Source organism: Salminus brasiliensis, chromosome 1 (genome assembly GCF_030463535.1).
Source record: "Salminus brasiliensis chromosome 1, fSalBra1.hap2, whole genome shotgun sequence".
Lineage (NCBI taxonomy): Eukaryota > Metazoa > Chordata > Actinopteri > Characiformes > Bryconidae > Salminus > Salminus brasiliensis.
The window spans coordinates 21,934,440-21,955,434 of record NC_132878.1 but is presented as its reverse complement, the minus strand read 5'-3'; the positions used below and the strand labels follow the sequence as shown (position 1 = coordinate 21,955,434).

The window sequence follows — 20,995 nt, the reverse complement described above, 5'->3', positions numbered from 1 at the left end:
CTTAGTCAGCCCCAAAGTCTAAGTATAAATGACTCACTGATGAGGAAAAAAAACAAATGTAACACAACATCTGACAAAACTGCGTGACCCAAGGATGTGGGGAAAGCAGCATTCCTTTGTCTCCTAGTGGGAGTACTGTTTGAACCTAGAGGACCAAACTGAGAGCAGAGGAAGCTTTTGTACCATGTCAGGACATGAGATCATATATATATATATATATATATATATGTGTGTGTGTGTCCCATATGTCTTATGCATACAGGCTAATGCAAACATTTGGGGGCACAATTACTATTAATTATCCTATTTTAAAGCAGTATTTTGCGAGAATTTGTATTTTCTCTCATGGGCTTACTGCAATGAAGACAAATGACTCTCCCCCTGCCTGCGGCACATTTGCATATAACATGCTGAAAGATACAAAACCTGAAGTGAAAGAATCATGTGGATTAACGTGGTATTGTAACAGTACAGGATTTTACACAAATATGACTTGGGATACACAGCTCCCGTGAGTAGGGATGTTTTTTGCCCCCCGATCCGATCCGAGTACCTTAATGCTGCCTGTTTGCCAATACCAATCCAACCCGATCTTTGTGTTTCTATAAATAACACAGTCCCACAACTTAGGTAAGACATTTTATATAATGAGAAATTGAGTCGGATCAGGACACGCCCACTCGTGAGCATTGTCCTGCCTGCTTCACCAGAGTTATAAAGCACAGTTAGCAGCGTTCCTATTACAAGTTAGTAAAACATTTTGAACCTGTTATTTTAACACTGTTACATATTGTTGCTTTAACATATGTTCACCAAAATCATCAAAATATGCCTTCTAAATAGGAGTGTCCAAGATTTTTCATTTGTAACAATATCTCATGTTTAATATTTAACTTTCTAATCTGCAACCTAATTTAAAATATATATATTTTACCAAATAAAAGTCTGGGTCATTTAAACCTGTTTTCAGCATGTGTTCAACATTTATTCGTCCTGAATTGTACAAAAACAAACACAAGCATACACACAGAGCCTCAGCACCCTCTTTTCAGTATACTGCAGAATTGACATCAGGCAGATGATCTGCATAAGCCTCAGCTCTGTGCTGCCTTAATCCACGATCCTGCTCCTCAGACTACCTGTCTAAAGTGTCTGAGCAGAAGATTTGGCACTAAAGCAGTGGCTAGGAATAAGAAAACAACTCTGAAGATGTTTTTTTTTTAAGTATAACTACTCCTGCTAGAGCAGACTTTGGAGCAGAAAATAAAACATTTGTGATCACATAGTGATTAAATAGGAAACTGCAGTTTTCATCAAAACCATTGGGACGACTTTCACTCCTGAGTCACGGCTTTGGAGAAAACGAAACCGTGACAGAAACACTTACTGCCTCTTCAGGTTTTCAACCGGCACTAAACAGTACGTTCAGTTCAGAGAGCAGCAGCGTGGAGAGAAAAGAACTCACATATTTCACATCAACTGACCACAAAAACCAAGGGCCCTATGTTTAGAGTCTACACCAACATACAGTGAGGTTGTTTGTCTTGCATTATATTTTGGCTGCAATTTGTTTACACCTTTCACTAAAGTGCATTTTCACACCTGAAAGTCCAGACCAAGGTCAGAACCAAGATTCGTCCCTTTGTAGCATTGTATATATTTGGTCTAGTTAGTTTTGGTTTCACACTGCATTTTTGAAAGTGCACTTAATAACTTTGCATCTTATGCCTGCGTCCTGGCGTTATGACCTTTGTGGGCAGGATCTTCCTATACACTGATTGGTTTGTAGAAGGATGTGCTTCGGATATGTCGATATGTTGTCAATTCAAAAGGTAGCTTTTACAGATACAATGAACAAACAGATTCATTGAATTGTGAGTTTCTTGCTAATATTGTGGTATTTATACCAGCAGCACCGATTTCAGGCACAGTATTTGAAACTAGTTTAAATTCGCCAAACGAACGTGCTTGTTCTGCAGCAATTATATTGTAACCGACAGATAATGAGAAAAAAGACGGCAAGCAATCCTGCAAGTCTTGGCAGGTCCACTATTCTGGTAATTGGTACTAAAGTCCGAACCATCCAAAAAAAGTGTTTTCACACTGCAAATGAACTGGACCATGGTTCAGTCGTTCGAAACCGAGACCACCTCTTTTTGTCTGACCAAAATTTGAACCGTGGTTCATGTTATCTATTAATTTGGTTGGGATCAAACTAAAAATTTGTAAAGTCTGAACCAAAAGGTAGGTGTTAAAGCACCCTTATGCGCATTCCCAGACTGACCAATGAGATTTAACTTTCCTGCACATCAACACGTACGTCAGTTCCGTTTTGCATCCTGTAACCAACAGTTTCTCGCCAAGATGGTACACTTCTGAAGAATGGTGGGGTGTTTCTACAACGCGATTCTGCCAATAAGAATGGTCAAAAATCCAACCAGAATTCTGCCAGACAAAAAGCATCTGGTCAAGATGTAAGGGACATTTAACCACGTATATTTAACCATGTATATTTTTGAGGCTGTATGTATAATTTTGACCAATAATTTTGTTAATTTTAGAAAAAAAACAAAGTTCATAGAAATAATCAGAAGTCATCATCATGTCAGTAATGAGTGTATATGAACACTCTGACCACAACTGTAGCTCTGATGATGACATTTTGGGTAAGGGAAACATTGAGTTTTCTTTCATGGAAATTGTACTTCTAAATGAAAGGGCAGAGCTGGCACTGCCAGAAGTTAAAATAATCCCTGTATGAAAAAGATAAAGTTTAAAGGTCTGTATAACTCACTGTATTAAAATAGTCCTTTGTTTTAGTATAGTACACAACTGCTTGTACTGCTGTGCATGAACCTTCTTGCATATTAGGAACTGCACTAGTGGAACTGTCACAATACAGACATCATGGTTTGGTACGGGACTGGACATGGTTTTGGACTAAGATTAATGAATGTAATGTAGAACCAAGTTCCACCTGGAAACCTTGAGCTGAAAGCCATTAAAAGGTAAAGTTTAAACCGAACTCGTACAGAACCATGTATTGCACTGTATACCGAAGTCATTCACTGTGTGCACCATTACACCTCCACGGCATCTGCTCTGAAAATGCTGCTCGCGCAAAGTTAAGTGTGCAACAACCTAATGATGCCCCAAGCTCTCAGAGTTTGCATGGCATTGACAAATCACTGCTTTGCTGTTCTATACACCCCCGGACCCCCAAGAGAGGCTGGAGTTAAAAAAGCAGATGAAAGAAGAAGCAAGCTGTCCGGGTGCAGACTCTACTGAGTAAAATGACATTGAGGAGTCCTTCATATGCAATAACGCAGTCATGGTAATACAATACGGCTTTAGGGGGATAAACAACAGGGAATACAGTGCAGTAAGGAATCCTTCTCCTGGAATTCTACTGCAGCCTGCACTGGAATACAGTCTTTAAATAACCATACTAAATAATAAAACAACAAATATAGAAAATGCACAGTAGGCGTAAACTATGGGTGAAGGGTTCACATGATGGACAAAGATTAATGAATGTCATGAGGTACCAAATTTCACAAGTGCAAACCAGCAATCTTAAGCTGGCTCCCGCACCCTCTCCTCTTCTCCCACTCTCCCTCACGCTGCCACACATAGAGAGAACATACACTCAATTGTCATTATCACTCGATGTTCTGCTTTCCAGTGAAACAACTGAAAATAATATATATCACTGATATTACGGCCCTTTTCCATCTTTATTTCAAATGAATGAAACAGTAGTGGATCAGATGAGGACAGTGTGCTGGCGTTGTTGGGCAGTTGTGGGGTTGGTGCATAAAAAACATTTACAACAACATTTACAATTTACTACTTAAGTAACGCACTGCAGGCTATACCGACTACCACAGGAGAGACTACGCAACACTAGGTGGAACAGACTGTATCTTGCATGACTGTTCAAAACGAATGAAAAAAAAATAGGAGATTCTGTTGCTTTTTCTGTTGTATTGAATTGTGAGATTCAAAATGCAGTGTGAACCAAACCGTGACTTTTGTGTACTATTACCGTTTGTGTACCATTTTCATTTTATAGTTAGCTGCCTTTAACATTTATGATGAATGGACCAGGGAATGTTATTCAAAATAAAATCTGTTTACATTAACTTACATTAATGGTTTATTATTAGAACGTTTTTGGCTTAATTGTTTTTGGCTTTCGGCTGCTACCATTTCTATTTTACACTATATGCCCAAATGTCTAGTCCCTGTAAAGAAGTACTGGCAATAGAATAGGACTCTCTGGATACACATGAACCTATTGGCACCATGCTGCTTAATGCCATGCCAGGCCTGGGCTAGAGGGCCCAGCCTAAGCATTGAGCTGTGGAGCAGTAGAACTGTGTTCTCTGGAATGATGGTGCTCCATCCAGTACTTCTGGGTTGAGTTGGGGATGGGTGGGGTGGTGATTATCCAACATATTGACCTCACTAATGCATGTGTCATGAATACAATAAAAGCTTCACTGCTTTGCTCCAAAATCTAGTACAAAGTCTTCCCTGAACAGTAGAGACAGTTTATCCAGCAAAAGCAGGGTAAACTTCTTTTACTACCCTTGAATTCAGAAGAAACAATGAATGAGCAGATGTCCCAATACTTTTGTCCAGAAAGTGCATAGAACCAGAACAAAAAGTGTGAGTACATTGTGTGAACAACATTAAAACTAATTACGAACAAGGGCTTAGGTTCCCTGTGGCGTTAAATATACCGTACACTACATTACATACATGCATTTATCATGACTAACACCCATATTAGATGTCAACACCCTAATCATTTACCACTATGCATCACAGACGTGCCGGGTGTGAAATGAGGGAATTAGTCATGAACTGGGCCAACACGGCAATGAATCCGCCTGCGGCATAGCACAGATCTGTACACAAATCTAAACAAAGAATGTGAATGAATGGCTTTCCTCTCAGCAGCAGATCTAATTTCAATTACAGCCACACAGTACCTAAACACCTAGGAACAAGAGAATGAAACCACAGAAGGACAATACAATTACGATCAACCCACTGACACGTCCCTCACATTTCAGAATATTTCTCTATGAGAGTTCTAAGTTATATGAGTGAACATATTATGATACAAAGTAGCCGGACATATTCATGACTAAATGCAGGAAAAAAATAACAGAGCCAATATGAAATCATTTAGAGATAGGGTTGTGGGTTCGAGCTGCCACTTTTGGGCCCTTGAGCAAGGCCCTACACCCACTCTGCTCCCCGAGCACTGGAGTTGCCTGCCCACCGCTGCGGGTGTGTGTGTGCTCACCGCCCCTAGTTCACTAGTGTGTGTGTGCATTGATCTTCATCAGTTTTATCAGAGAATCTTGAAAACTTGAAAAAGGGGTGAGTAATAGTTGTATTGTCCTTTGATCTGTGACTTCAGCACTCTGATCTATGACATTAGCACCTGGGCCCTTGATGTCCATATTGCTCTTTTTGAGGACCTGATTAAAAGAAGTTTTACCGGCTAATAATTTAGAACACTAACTGTGCTAAATAACCATGTGACTGTTGTTTGACAGAATGATCTCAACCCCTGCTTTATTTTTTAGGACACCCACTTCCTGCCTAGCAACTACTGCTATCTGTTTCCATGTCAGTATTGTAGCAATCTTTAGCAATGCACTGGCCTTTTCATAAAAATATATATTTTTAGTGAAATTATCATTGTTAGGTATCTAGATATTTTAAATTGGATACTACTGTTATTTGCATCACAAGGTGGGCTGAAGTTATTTTAAGATAATAATAATAATAATAATAATAATATTTTTTAATAAATACCAGAATATTCATGCAACCTCTAGGTCAGTTCCCTGGCCAGAAAGTAAGCTTAGTTTGGGACTACACAGCATTTTGTAATCATCTCCAATGATAAGAGGTCATCTTCAGTCTGTGACACTAAAACTACTACTAAAATATCCATCAAATCAGTGCGTCTTCTTTAGTTTTGTAGTAATGGACAGTTTTTTATTATTATTAGTTTTAAGCCACAGTCAGACTAAAAAGAAATATGTTTTACCTGGCAAAAACACAATTCACTTGAATGGAAAAGGACATGGGAGCATTAGCTAAATTCACCCTGTGCCAAGTTCATGTAGCTGACCCTGCAGATTTGCAAACCTTAAAAGCACAAACCAGTGTCTGAAATAGTCACACCAGGACTGCCCACTGTCACCTTTCCTGGCCACACCAGCAAAGAAATTACTAAAGCGAAAATCCATCTTGAGAGGTCACGTTAGCGTGCTGAACCACAAAATTACTCAAAATGCCCAACACTAATGCTAAAGTTATTGATCACTAGCAATCATAATGCATCCATACACAGCAACCTCCAGCAATAAACTGACACCTAAACCCTAAACTGGTCTCCAATATACACTATGTAGTTACACATTACAGACAGGCATCCTATTGTGTAATTCTATCCTGACAGACAGTGGGCTGGTGCTGACTGGTGTATGTGTATGTGAAGCTGTTATTGATGGAAAAAAGAAATGAAGCCAGTGTCAGCCAGGGCAAAAACATGCAGTCTGGCAGCTAGAGCTGCAGATCAATGACTGATCATTGGGTGGGGGCCCCTTAGTAATCCCATTTGATTAACGCTATTGACTGCTTAGAAAGCTTTTAGCCAGTGCTATGCTAAATGGAAGGCAATTTGACCCAAAGCCAATCAGGAGAACACAGTCCAACAGGCAGCTACTGCATGCTGTCTATTACCTAACAGGGAAAAGCTGACATGTAGAACTTTCCATCTAGACAGAGATTAGGCAGATCGATGGCAAGTACTGTATGAAGTCAGTCATGACACAGATAGATAGCTCTTATAAACGGGGCACTATCAGGCCATATTTAAATAAATATATAATATATATGTTCTATTCTATGATGCTACTTAGTGAGTTATTCCATTACTTGCTAGCTACATCAGCCTGTAATACTGTATTAGCAAAACAAATACAAACAGCATATCAGCACAAACACCTCACACCAACTATCAGGCACGATGGTGGAGGGGTGATGATTTAGCCATGTTTTGGAACCACAGGACCTGGGCACCTTGCAGTAATTGACTCAACCATGAACTCCTCTGTATATTAAACTACTCTGAGTCAAAAGTGAGGCCATCAATCCCACAGCTAAAGCTTGCCCAAAACTGCATAATGCAACAGAACAATGATCCCATAGCACACCAGCAAATCTATACCAGAATGACTGTAAAGAAAGAATCAAGGTGTTGCAAAGGCACACATTAAAGTATCATATATATAATATCACATAAACATAAAAAAAATACCCAGACCTCAACCCAATTAAAATGCTGTGGCGGGACCTTTAGAGAGCTGTGCATTAATGAATGCCTACAAACCCCAATGAAATGATACAAAGAAGAGTGGGTCAAAATTCCTCAAGAACAAACTGTGATACAGAAAATCTTTTTACTTTATTTATTGCTGCTAAATGTGCTTCTACAAGCTGCTGATTCATGGGCTGTACTTAGTTCTTCACACATGGTTTTTCCATTTTGGCTTCACTTACATTTACATTTGCATTTATGGCATTTAGCAGACGCTCTTATCCAGAGCAACTTACAAAAGTGCTTTGCTATTACCCACTTTCTGTGCAATTTCTTTAGCTCCAGTTTGGCTCGTAGTAGACCCTTCTTGCCTTCATTCCTGTCAGGCATGCTATGTCACAGATTGCTTCAGATGAATGTGTGTTCTTTGTCCACGATAGTTCATTTAGTATTAGTATTAGTGTGAAGCGACAACAATTCTGAGGCTTTGATAGTTATATTGTGTCCAGTAACCCTGTGCTCGAAGATCAAAAACTGATTAGCCATTAAACACTCCCCAGACATGACTGAAAACACCACAACTCACCAGCACACGGTCCCCCACTCTCAGGTCCTTCTCTCCTCCTTTCTTGACTGATCCGCTGTCAGACATGTTGGACCCGGACTCGTTGCCAGTCTTCACAGCACTGTTCAGCACACCCTCTCGAAGGGGCATGACCACACGCTGACCAGTCGCCCCTGTACTGGCACCACCCGCCTGCGTCTGGGAGTTCTGAGTAGCGCTCGAATCACCCGACTGACCGTCGGTTCCATCGCCCACAGGCTGGCGGGTTAGCTTGGAGGGCCGGGTGAAGATGCCCTGCAGTGGCTGGCACTCAAAATAGCGCACGCCGCCCACCGAGCCATCATTCTTGCCCACTAGCTCATTGAGGACCACGCCGGCCCACTGACCTGGAGCAAACTGGGTCTCTCCCAGGTAGGCTATGCAGCCAGGCTTCACGCCGTTCACCCACACGCGCTCGCCCACCACAAAGTCACCCACCACCTCGTCGCCCACCTCCGATGCTTTAGAGCTGGATTTGTCTGAGGCGTTGCTGCTGGGGGTTGGGGTTGTCTGTTTGTGTGGGGCATCTGTAAAAGAATTCACATTGATAAAGTAAGTAAGTGCAACTTTTGACAGCAACAACAACTTGATTAAACAGGTAACAATAAATCAATAAAAATCGTTGCTATGCCTACACTTCCCATCTAATGTTACTATACTTCATTAAAACATAATGCAAATAGCAGAGAATGCAGGCTAGTGTGCACAATCCAAAAAGTCAAGATTTTTTTTTTTACCCTAATATTTATTATATCTATTTCCATTAGTTAGAATACTCTCAATCACACGTTGAAACCAGTGCTGGGAGGGTGAAAACCTCTATCTCTTTCTGAGTCACATAAGGCAAGGCATCTTTTCAAACTGTTGCTAAAGTAACACCACAGGACAGCACACTTGGAGGAGAACACCTGGCTGCCAGTTCTTTTCCTCTAGGTAATAGACAACCACACTGACTAGCCCTGCGCTGAGTAATGGGAAAGAGGGTGAGCCATCCTACCCAACCAGAAAGAGTGAGGCCAACTGTGTTCTTTGGGACTCCTGGCCCTGGATAGCAGCAGCTTCACTGGGGATCCAACCTATGATCTCTCAATGATTATGCCAACATCATCTGGACTAATTATGAAGCCTCAACCACAACATTAACATTTGTTTATTTGTTTTTTTATTGTTTCTTCACCTTTCACAATGATTAAAATGGTGATTTTAGGAATAAAAGCTGTGTTGTTTCTTTGCCTCTTCTGATTGATTCTGCTGACTGAAAGGGATTTGTGCATTTTTAAAGTTTAAATAAACTAATAAATTAAACTGTGTGTAATACAATGTGTGAAGCTAATAAGCATGTTTTCTTTTCTAGATCAATCAATGCCAATAAATATTGGGGCGTGGTGAGTGTATAATACACATAGGGAAGAGTCGATTACGATTTCAGATTTAAGATTTTCACACAGATCCTCCTGCCAAACTCACTTCTAACACAGCTCATTCACTGCACTGCACCAAAGTGTTGGCTTGCACCATTTGCACCATATCATGGTTAGACGTCATGCCAGGCTGAGCAACACCCTAATTTTTCTGAATCTGGGTCAGTGGGATTTTGCCGTAACACACAGATTATCAACCTCAGTGCCTCTCCTCTGCAGCCTTTGACGCGTGCAGCTGTGTACTATGGCTGATTCTGTACCGCTGGATGTAACCGTGATATGGGAGCAAGACAGACTAATTAGCATGTGGTCTGCTGGGCCACGGAGATGTGTGTGTGTTGCAGTGTTGGTGCCAGGATGTTCCCTGGTTGGGGGAGGGGAATAATAACTGCTTTTGTGTCCCAATTGCTCCCATATGTTCCTAGACTGACAGACACAGTTGTTGGAATCGGATGTAAGCAAATATAATGGATTTCTTTATCCATCCTTTCTCTCTCTCTCGCTCTCTCTCAAAAGACAATCAATCAGAAATCAAGGTTGGGGTGTACACAGGTAATCAGAGGTAATCTCTAAATACTCGATTCCAGGTGCCATAATCTCAGTACTGATATGTAATATGGTATGTTGGCATTGAGATAAATTACATTATAAAAACATGGATATAGTCAGCACTTCTAAAATACTGAACAATTACATGCATCATTAAGACACAGACTACCTATAGAGGGGCTATGAACAACCAGTATCAGCCAAAACATTATAAGATGAAGTTAACAACATTTATTATCTCGTAACAGCACATGTTAAGGTCTGGAATACATTAGTCATTAACTGAACAGTTGAGTCCTGTCGACAACATGTTGTCTACATTATGCAGAAGAAATGGGCAGGCAGGAAGACGTGAGCAACTCTGACAAGGCCAAATCATTATGGCCAGATGACTGGGTTGGAGAATTTCCAAAATAAAAAGGCTTGCATGGTGCTCCTGGTCAGCACCCTGTTGTAGGTCTGAGCAGGGACAAACCACAAATCAGCATCAGGGAGTTCTGCACCCCAGGAGCCTCATAAGTGTGTGAGGGCAACAAAGGCTATCCCATAGGGACTAAACTGACAGAGGGGCTACTGTAGCTCAAGTCACAGAGATGTTTAAAGAAGGTTAGGGGAGAAAGGTGCCACAACACAAATACAAATATAATAAGTCTTCATCATGTCATTTTTGTAATATCGCTTCATTCCTACCTTTATTTTTTTTCATCTAGCTCTCCATAACAACTTTCCCAATAACATATGTCTTTATGTAGCCTATGAAAAGCCCTCTTGTACACTATTATATATATTTTCCTATATTACGTTTGTCAAACACAAGCATGTAGTTGTGAATATTTTTTCGAATACATTTTCTAATAGTTTCTGATACATTTTTCTAGTAGTTCCTAATAGTAGTTTGTTTCTACTCCCTTAATAATACTGACCTATCAACATTTTGCCATCATAAGTGCTAAAAGCTAAGGTAGCTGGCAGTACACTGGCCTGCTTTTCACCATTAGCCGACAGACGGGTCATGCTGCGAGCTTTGGACTGCTTTCATGCCGTTATTGAGGTCAATAGTTTACAGTGCGCTGCGGCAGATGTGAAAACCCGAGCATCCACAGAGAAACTGCCAGGAGAAAAGGACACAGCGAGAATAGCAGGTAGGGAAGGGGCACAAAAGTAGCAGATGTCATCGAAACACGACTCCTACGGTGGGAGAACCACAGCTAGTGGCTTTGTGGGAGATCACAATTGCTTATACAGCAAATGTCACACAGGACGACTCAAATGCTGACTCTCTGCCAAACAGAAAGAAAATGAACAGAGGGGCCTGCACCACTCATTTCTCTCTTTCTCATTGGCCAATAAATAAAATAATGTGCCCAAGAGGTCAGCAAAAGAGCCTCCGTAATGAATTTCCTACCTTGTACTGAACCTCTATATAACCGTGACATAATATATATTATCAATTGCACCAAATCTATTTAAATTATTACTAGAAATCAAATCTTGTAGTATTTCTTTACATAGTATTTTCTTTTTTTAAATGAATCTTTTTTAGTAGTTCTTAATTAGGCTATGAGATACCTGCACCCGTTTGAAATGAAGGTTGCAAAAAGTGTCATTTTTTTTACAGTTGGGGGGGGGGATAGATTATGCTAGTTAACTAGCTAACTTTGGCAGCTTGTTTACCAAATAGGTGTGACTAACAAATCCTCCATGTTCCCTAAAGCAAAGTACTTGTAAGAAAAAGCTTTATAATAGACGTAATATAAATTACTTTCTAGAGATTAGCTATGTACCAGTATCGGCTGATTTTCAGCCTAAATATGCAATCAACGATCTACGATCTTAAGAGCTGGTCAGACCATATAACTCATATTTTAGCAAATTGCCGCAGCTCTGCGCAAGGTCAAAGGACACTACAGTTCCTTGAATTTTCTGCAGTTCCACTAGATGGCATTACGGACCTCACTCACGGCTGCAGAACCCCATTAATTACAATCCTCCGAGTGTGTTTTTACTGCATCTGACTCAAACTCACATATAGAATGTAGAATGCGTAAAACTAACTCTGCCTGATGGAGGAAGCAGAGTAAAGATTTTAACACCACTAACCAGAGACCACTCTCAGGAGATCCACAAGAGCCCATCTCTAGTTTTGTCATAGATTTTGCAGCATGCTTGTCCAGTGTGGTTAAAATGCTGTAACACCTATGTAACATGACTCACTGTTTACACTGTCAATGCTGTAAAACTACAACAAAAGGTGAACTTTTCACCATGTAAAAGTTTACACTCGATTACACACACACACACAAAAAAAATACATTGAATATTTGACACATTTAAGCGATGACAGTGTTGCCTTTCATACACATACAGAATAAATTTCATCTGGAAGAATTTTGCCAACTTAATAATATAAAGCTTAATAATCTTAATAATAACAAACAAAAAGAGCAACTGCAACTACATTTCTCAATCATCATGAGACTCATCATAATGTCATGAGAATTCATACACGTTTCATTGCACCTATAGATGTTTGGGGTTTATGTGTGACCTATATCAGCCAGTGTATCACTGGCAGTGGGCCACTGGAATAGGCTCAGAAAGTCCCGGGTCTGCATTGAGGGGGAGCTGCAGGCCTGCCGCATTGCTTGCCGAAGTGGTCGAGTTGCCAGGGTAACGGTGGATTGGGGAGGACACACATACACATTCACACACACACACACACACACACACACACACACACACACACACACACACACAAACAACCAAGAGATAGAGGGAGAGGCTGGAGGAAGAGAAGAAAACTATTGTGCCTTGCTTGCCTCCTCCCACCAGCTGAATCCCACCATTCAGCAGTGCAGGATGGCACAATGACCCCAACACAGCCTCTCAACGCCCCCTCCCCCGACAGCCAACACAGACACATGTTGTTTTTATACCTTGTCAGGGCACAGGGTCACACATATGTCTCTTATCTTATGTAATACACAAATTTACATTTTACAGAACTAAATTATATATATTGCCTTCTTCGCAACCATGTATGATTAAATATGTATTATAATCATTTATATGCTTAATGTAGAAGCAATCCAGTGACAAAAGCATTGTCGATTGCGATGTAAACACGCAAAATGTTTCTAGGGGTATCAATTCTTGGAAAGCAGTCAAACAAATGAAATTTCAGAATTCAGTAATTCAGACAATAATTTCATCTGGGGGGAAGCTGAACCAGACCAACTGATTCAGGTTGAAACAATGGATGTTTTGAGTCAAACTAGTAAAATGTGTTTACAGCCTATGAGTTAATCATTCTTTTCTTTTTTCATTCATTTTGACCTGTAAACCCAACATTAACTAATAATCTCAGTAACCAAAATGAAAAGTGTCAGTTTTAACCCTTAAAACAATAAGAACTGAAGTTTGGGTTGTGTTCATTTTAGGGAATTCTAATATGTACGTAATTAGTTATGATGTCAAAATGCACATGGCCTCAAAGCTATCCAAGCAGTCTAGTCTATTACGGCTTACTAGATGTCTGAGTTACATACACGGATCAAATATATCAGTATAGCTGGACATAATTGGTTTCTCTCTGTAAATGTTTCCTCTGTAAGAGGCTCAAAATTAAAGTATGGGACAGCTAATTTGGGCTTTTCCAAAAGTGATGGTTCAAACAGGCAGGTCAGTCTAAGATCAAAAATCAAAAAGGTACAACAAAATAGAAGAAAGAAGAAAACCAGGAAACCACAGAAACCAGACAAACATTTAAAAAGTACAGACTACACTTAGAGAGAGGTCGTATAGGTCTTTACTGAAATAGTGCCTGAAAGTTGCTGACGGGTTCCCAGCAGCTGTATTCACAGTTGGAAGCTACGCCAAACTAGAGAAACCCCTGGATTGGATTTCAAGCTTGAAGTTGTGCAAACAAGCACAAGATAGCTTCTTTCTCTTAGGTTTCTGTTTTTCATGGAACTAAGCAGACAAACCTCAGACAAAACAAAATGGGAAACATTAATTTTGATAACAGTGCAAAATTATTGAATGTACTCCAGATATTGCAAATGCATGGGCTTAAAGAACATAAGGATTTAAGAGAGAAAGCCAGGGGGCAAAGCCTAGATTTCACCACCATCCTCTGCCTAAATAAAAAAATGTTAAAAACGTTGATGTTTTCTCAAAATGAGAACTGAATTTCAAAATTACGACGTGTCTGATGTGTCAGATTTAGGGTCTGTGTCTGTCTAGTACACACCCATTCACCCAAGATGCAGCATCCCAGTACGACTGAAACAATGGTAATAATAGATTAAATGTTTCAAGAAGTCAAAGTGAAGCTTCTTTACCAATTTAACGGTTCTTCAGCTCCACACCTCTTTGAAAAAGATGGTTCTTTATGAATCTAAATATAGTTCTACCACGGCATCACTCAAAGAACCCTTTGTAGAATCGTTATGTTAGAGCGCAATCTCTTTGTAATAAACCTGGAAATTTGTGACTTTATGAGAACTGCCCAAATGCACCATAACATAAATATCTACTGATGAGTGGGTGAAGCTAGAAGAGGGCTGGAAAGTCCAGGAAGCATACCCTAGGACACCCTCTTGATAGCATGACTCAACTAATTTCCTGAATCATCTCTTGAAAAGCCTAGGAACTTGGATAGGAACTGTTGCACTGCATCTTTAGTGTGTATATGATGGAGACTTGTGTCTCAGATCAAGATGCTTTTAAGATAGAAGGTGCCAGAGCCATAAGAGCATGTACAAGTGCAACAGAAAAGATTTATTTGAAATATTCTGATCTGCCTCACCAAATCGCTATGGTCATTGAGATGCAGCTGAAAAATATGAAGGCCCTCTTCAAAAGCCTCTTTTATCCATTGCCTGAAAGTGTGTACCCTGGGTTTCTATTTAAAATGTTAGAAAATATCTGTTAGAGTTTTGAGCTTTGTTTTGAAATACAAAACTGTATTTTGTATTCATCTCTTGTAATGACCGGCTTCAAATTCCTGGCTGGGCAAGCCCACCACACTACACCAACAACAGTCCTTGGGCAAGACTCCTAACTCTACATTCGCCCACCTATGTAACATGACTCAAACTGTAAGTCACTCGGAGCATCAGCCAATTGCCAAAACTATGAATGTAAAGCAGTTAACATGTACATTGTCTATGAATAAGCAGTGAATATCTGGCATCCTACTGCTCTCTATACAGTAAGTGAAAGTCTGAAATTGGAACTGCCAGTTAACCTACACGTCCGCTGCCACTGATTCAGCACTGACAAACCAGCTAACAGTCGCCTTACTTCGTAGCATTACTTAAGATGTGATGGTTGGAGAAAGCTCCATCTACCCACGTCTCTTGCATGGCACGGGATGCGTACTTGCAACCCCCGGTCTACAGTGGTAGCGCATTAGACTGCTGAGCCACTCTGAGCCCTATGAAGCCTATTTTTGTTGTTTTATTGGCCTGTTGTTTTAACACTGCTAACTTGATTAATCATCCAAATAATAATATGCCCATCAATATTGATAGTGACAATATATTTACAGAATACACCTCAGACAAAAAACAAGGAATGTCCCCCTTGCCACCTATCGGGCATTTCTTTTGTGTAGTTACTAGAAACAGAAGTTATTCAACCTTGGCAGAGACTTAAATATCATGCTTTGTTTTAAACCCACACTGGGCATGAGCCACACTGTCTCTGAGAACAGCCAGAGGGGATATGATTAATAATACCCCACATTTTCTTTCTAACAGATCTGATAATAGTGGTCTGCTAATGGTGGAGCGTGACACAGTAAGAGAAAAACTGCTAAAGGAGCACTGACAAGTACAAGTTTTCTACTATAACTGTGAGAAAACTTATTAAATTGTTAAAGACAAATAGGTAGGATGATAAGTCGTGCAAAAAATCAGCCACCTGGCCATGCATTGCATAATTGCAGAAAACACTCCTTAGCAACTGGAGAACCCAGCTAATATTCCTGGTTTTCGCTTAGCGAGACTCCACTTCCTGTGTTCCTGCGTTTTCCTGCTCAAAGCATTCCACAGTCCAGCTGAACCCTGACACCCCTCTGGGTGACATGCAGACTAATGCAAATAACAAGACTAGTAGCTGCTCACTGGATGTGGGGTAACGTCAGACAAAGTTGGCTCACCATTTCTTACGTAATACACTGTTGTACTCCTGAGGTCCATTTAATTTGAGGTCTTTTAATTAATCATCTTTTTTTATTATTTTCCATGCAGTCCATATATGGACACTTAGCTGCAAAAGCACCTTGTTATGAGTTCACTGTTTATGTGATGTCAAGAAGACCAACACATTTACACCTATTCGGCCTACAGCAGTTTAGCCCTGCTCTTTCATGTCGAACTTATAAGCAAGGTTTAAAGCTGGATTGCTTTTTGAATGAGGCTCAATACAAGGCAACCAGTCACAACAAAGGTCATCTGTTGTTGTCACATTAAAAAAACAAACAGAAAATAGCTGATCTTTACTTTCTGACAGAACATTCAGTTCCATAAAGTTGTCATTTTGGAAATACAACATTTTTGATAAGTCTTAAAGCCACAGTAACAAAAACATCAACCGTGATTTGATTCTAGAGGTAAAAGAGAGGCTGTACAATTTACACTTTAATAAAATGCTAATGACTGATGACTTCACAGCAAGGGCATAACTGTGTGAGGACTGTTATTATTTTCAATGTAGCAAGTATTGTCACAATGTTTACACTGATGCGATGTATTTTTCTCAAAACAAGCCTAGTTAAAATTATTGCAAACCATCAAAAGAAACTATGCAGGAAAGATTTTGAAAAGCTAGATGTCCCCAAACTTTTGACAGTTAGTGTATACAGATAATACTTTGAGATATGTAGATACGTTTCCAGTAGGCTATGAGGAAATGATGTGGAATGACAGATGAAGACATACAGCAAACAGAAGAAAATATCATTCATAGTTTAAGTTATATAGCTTAAAAACCTGTGGCGGCATACTAAGGTCCATACTTATAGGCAGAATATTGCTTTAAACTATGATGGTCAGTGCTGCTCTAGCCTCTTCCTCTGCTGAATTAGCTGAATCATGGCTGATAGTACAGGGAAGGGATATCATTTCTTCCTGGGGCGGTCTGAGAGTAGTGTGAGGGATGGAAGAGGAAGCTGACTTACTATCTTTCTGGGCTGTTGGACAGGAGGACGGCCCAGTGGCTGTTCGTCCCACTGGGCTGGAATGCTTTGGACCCCTGCCAGGGATCTTCAGGCCGCTCGACTTCAACATGTTCATGGTGTCCACAGGGGGGGGGGGGGGGGTTATTCCACGAGGCACTAGAGGTCAAGACTGTGGGTCTCCCACTCCATTTCACCTGTGGGACTGAAGAGGAGAATTTGTTTTAGATATGCAGATTTTTTTAGTATAATACAAAACACTTGTGACGTAAAGTGCTAAGCAAAGTTTAAATAGAAAACACAAACTAGAAATATGATAAAACACTCCTCAAAAATCACCAAAATGCACTCGTCAGACCTCTCTAAGAATGAGACGAGACAAGACAACCATATTCACCATTTGTGACACAGATGAAATTTGGCTTCCATCCGTGCAGTAAACACACACACACATACATACACACACACAGTGGACAGTGAGCACACTTGCCCCGGAGCGGTGGGCAGCCTTTGCTGTGGCGCCCAGGGAGCAGAGAGGGTAAAGGGCTTGCTCAAGGACCCAACAGTGGCAGCTTGCCGAGCCCAGGTATCGAACCCACAACCCTGTAATCAATAGCCTGGAGGTCTAACCGCTGAGCCACCACTGCCCTCCAATGAGCTGGGTGTAGTCTTAATACTCTAATAAGCTGCTTGCATGAATGAGAGCCATCTATCCCTGGCCAACAAAATTCTGTTTACATTTTGAGACCCCAGGAAGCGCTAAATCTGCACAACTTGCCTTCTGAGAGAAGGTACTAAAGCTGTCCTCAGTGAAATGTTCACTAAATATACTGGTCAAATTGTAGACAACGCCACAGTGTCCATGACTAACTAAAAAACCTATATATAACATAAGTGTTTGTGATGATGCTTTAAAGAAGGTCAGGCCTTTATCCACTTTCCTGTTGGATGGGCATCCAGGCAATGTACACATGTAATGCTGGCATTACTGTGTGACTGAACCTCTGACGTACCAAACACGCAGACAGCTGGATAGCTAGCTAGCTTACAAAATGCTTACTAAGTTAGATTTAGCTCGCCAGGTTGCCCAGTCTCAGGGCGGAGCCATGTAAGCCTTGTATTTGGTCAGGGTTATGCTGACGTAAGCCGGACCCACTTTTAGGATGGCACATTCTACAAGGAGAGGAGAGCAATAGTGTTGAATACAGTAGACATTTAGGGGAAGACTTTGGAAAGATATTCATTAGACATACTTACACTGGGGACCCTGAAGGGTCAGAATCACTTAATCAGAAAGGTTCTTAACTCAGATTTAGGTTCTCACAGGATTTAAGGTATGCTAAAGATGCTAACCCTTAGTGTATTAGCTTTATACTACCTAATAATCCCATGTAATTAAAAGTGTTAACAGTAATAACTGAATAATAAACAGAGTCATATGAGTATGCATGCACACGTTCAAGTCAATAAAGTCATGAATGAACCATGTGCATCAAACAAACCTACGTATCTGATATTCAACCGCAGGTCTTTTTTTGTGCCTCGCCACAGTAGATCTGACCATTCGAGGCATGGACTCCACAAAACCTCTGAAGCAGTCCGATTGCATCTAGCACCAAGGCTTTAGCAGTAGATCTTTTAAGTTCTGGACATGTTTGAATCATGTTTTGTCCAAGGTTTTGGGGTCTAACCTGTTCAGCATTTCTACATATCCTCTGAAAAACGTGTGAACAATAAAGCTACACAGCACTGAATGGACCGAGAGGGGGTGGACTGGCAACATAGTGTCCAACAATAAGAAGGTCCAGTCTCCCAGGCTTCTCCCAGAAGATGTCCTCCACTGTTGGCGGTGCTGGTTGTGTGTTTTTTTCATAGAAAAGACATCGATCAAGGCCCTGTGTGATGGTTTTCACACTGACCTCAGGTAAAGAGAGCTAGAGTCTTTTATATGAAAAGAGGTCGCCAGACTGAGCATGCTGTCAACTACCGTTAGCGACCGATTTTAAAGGACAGGTGTTGTGAGGTGTAGCCTCCAAGGATCGCATTAATAACAACACTAATCGTACCCATAACACTGTTGCCGGTTCACCGGTTGTTCTTTCTTGGACCACTTTTGGTGGCTACTGACCACTGCGTACCATGAACACCCCACAAGGCCTGCCTGATGTTTTGGAGATGTGTCATTAAGATTTATTTAAGATTCCACATTTGAATTCTTCAAGACGACTCCTTCCAGTTGCCTCAACTGTCTCGGCTCACGATGGGTAAAGGTTTTTTGGGTGGATTATAGAAACCAAAGCTTCAGGCAGTGCGTCCTGCCTACTGATCCTTGAAAACAAAGAATCTATATGAGGGCCACACTGAAGTTACTCGAGGGCCTCCATCCTTTATCTTTATAAACCCTTACCTGGCTCAAGCATACATGAGCAGCTCTAAAACCACCCAGTGCACCTTTAAGATGCTCTAACAAAATTCATTAGGTGGTTAGTAATAATTTAGCCATTGCTGGAGTTGAACCACTCTGAGGGCCATTTGTTTGGGCCAAGTTAGCATTATGCTGTTCCTTCTCCACACTGCCATTAAAACCGAAGAGAGCATGTCTTTATCCCCACCACAGCCTACAATGTGTCAGATATAGTGAAAACAGTGAAAATAGTGATATAGTAAAACAGTGAAACAGCATCGTCACTGAATAAACCCAACCTTTGGTGGGTTCTCTGAATGGCCTGGCTCGGCTACCAGCAGAAAGCAGGCTAAAGCCTCAGCTCACACCGTGTTTTGGGGTCTAAACGGTTCAGCATTTCTACATATCCTCTGAAAAACGTGTGAACAATAAAGCTACACAGCACTGAATGGACCGAGAGGGGGTGGACTGGCAACATAGTGTCCAACAATAAGAAGGTCCAGTCTCCCAGGCTTCTCCCAGAAGATGTCCTCCACTGTTGGCGGTGCTGGTTGTGTGTTTTTTTCATAGAAAAGACATCGATCAAGGCCCTGTGTGATGGTTTTTACACTGACCTCAGGTAAACAGAGCTAGAGTCTTTCATATGAAAAGAGGTCGCCAGACTGAGCATGCTGTCAACTACCGTTAGCGACCGATTTTAAAGGACAGGCTTTTTTTTTTTTGGTTTGTTGGTTTAATACCGGAGACGAAATTCAACCTAAAGCCACTGCAGTCTCAGCATGTGTGTCAGTGTGGGCTCTAACCTCCAGCACAGACGAGCGTTTTCAGCACCGTAATGTCGCTCTATTGTTTTGGCTCTTGGGGCTCCGGCGCTGCGTGGTTAACTCTGGCCCTGTCAGATACAACAAACACAGTCTGACAAAAACAGAAAACACCGCCATTACCTCAGAAAGTCCGCCGTGTGTTAGCTAGATCCCTTACAAGACGCCGGGGACACAACTCCGTGCTTTCCTTTGAGAGCAGTTCCGACGGGCTCTGCCGGCATGCAGTGTAGCTCCTCAGCCGCTGCCACTCCCTGCACACACACACACACACACACACACACACAGTCATACGCTCGCTCACACACACGGATGCGAAAAACATGGATGCTGAGCTGGAGCTGAGGGAAGGGGGGAGTGGGGCAGGATGCTAGCCGCAGCACGCCGGCCACATACACACCGGGGCTTTTCCTTTCCTTTTCCTTTTTAAAGATAAGCTGTGGGTTTTCTCGGGGAGTGCTGGTGTTTTGGGCTGTCCGGTAGCATTTTATTTTTTGTGCTGTTGGTGTGCGGCCATGTCTTCAGAATAACGGCAGAGTGAGCTGGGAGGGTTTCCTCTCTCATTCGGAGCCAGAAACCGCTATTCTGCTCAGGCGAGGCCACGTTTTAAGGAGGAGTAGCCCATCGCAGTTCCCTTACTTGAGCTGTGCTAAGTGGAGTTC

At 41.3% G+C, this 20,995-nt stretch overlaps 1 protein-coding gene across 3 annotated transcripts in view; it reads right to left on the bottom strand.

Annotated features, from left to right (window-relative positions):
• Positions 1 to 20,616, bottom strand: part of clip2 (CAP-GLY domain containing linker protein 2) — a 44,940-nt gene extending 24,324 nt beyond the window's left edge. For all 3 annotated transcript variants that reach the window (XM_072674505.1, XM_072674512.1, XM_072674521.1), the window contains exons 1-3: positions 20,457 to 20,616; positions 17,112 to 17,313; positions 7,938 to 8,482 (exon numbers count right to left, since the gene is read on the bottom strand). In XM_072674505.1, the coding sequence (XP_072530606.1) occupies positions 7,938 to 8,482; positions 17,112 to 17,226 (660 nt within the window). In that variant the 5' untranslated portion in view covers positions 17,227 to 17,313; positions 20,457 to 20,616. The remainder of the gene's footprint in view (positions 1 to 7,937; positions 8,483 to 17,111; positions 17,314 to 20,456) is intronic.
• Between the last annotated feature and the right edge of the window lie 379 nt (positions 20,617 to 20,995).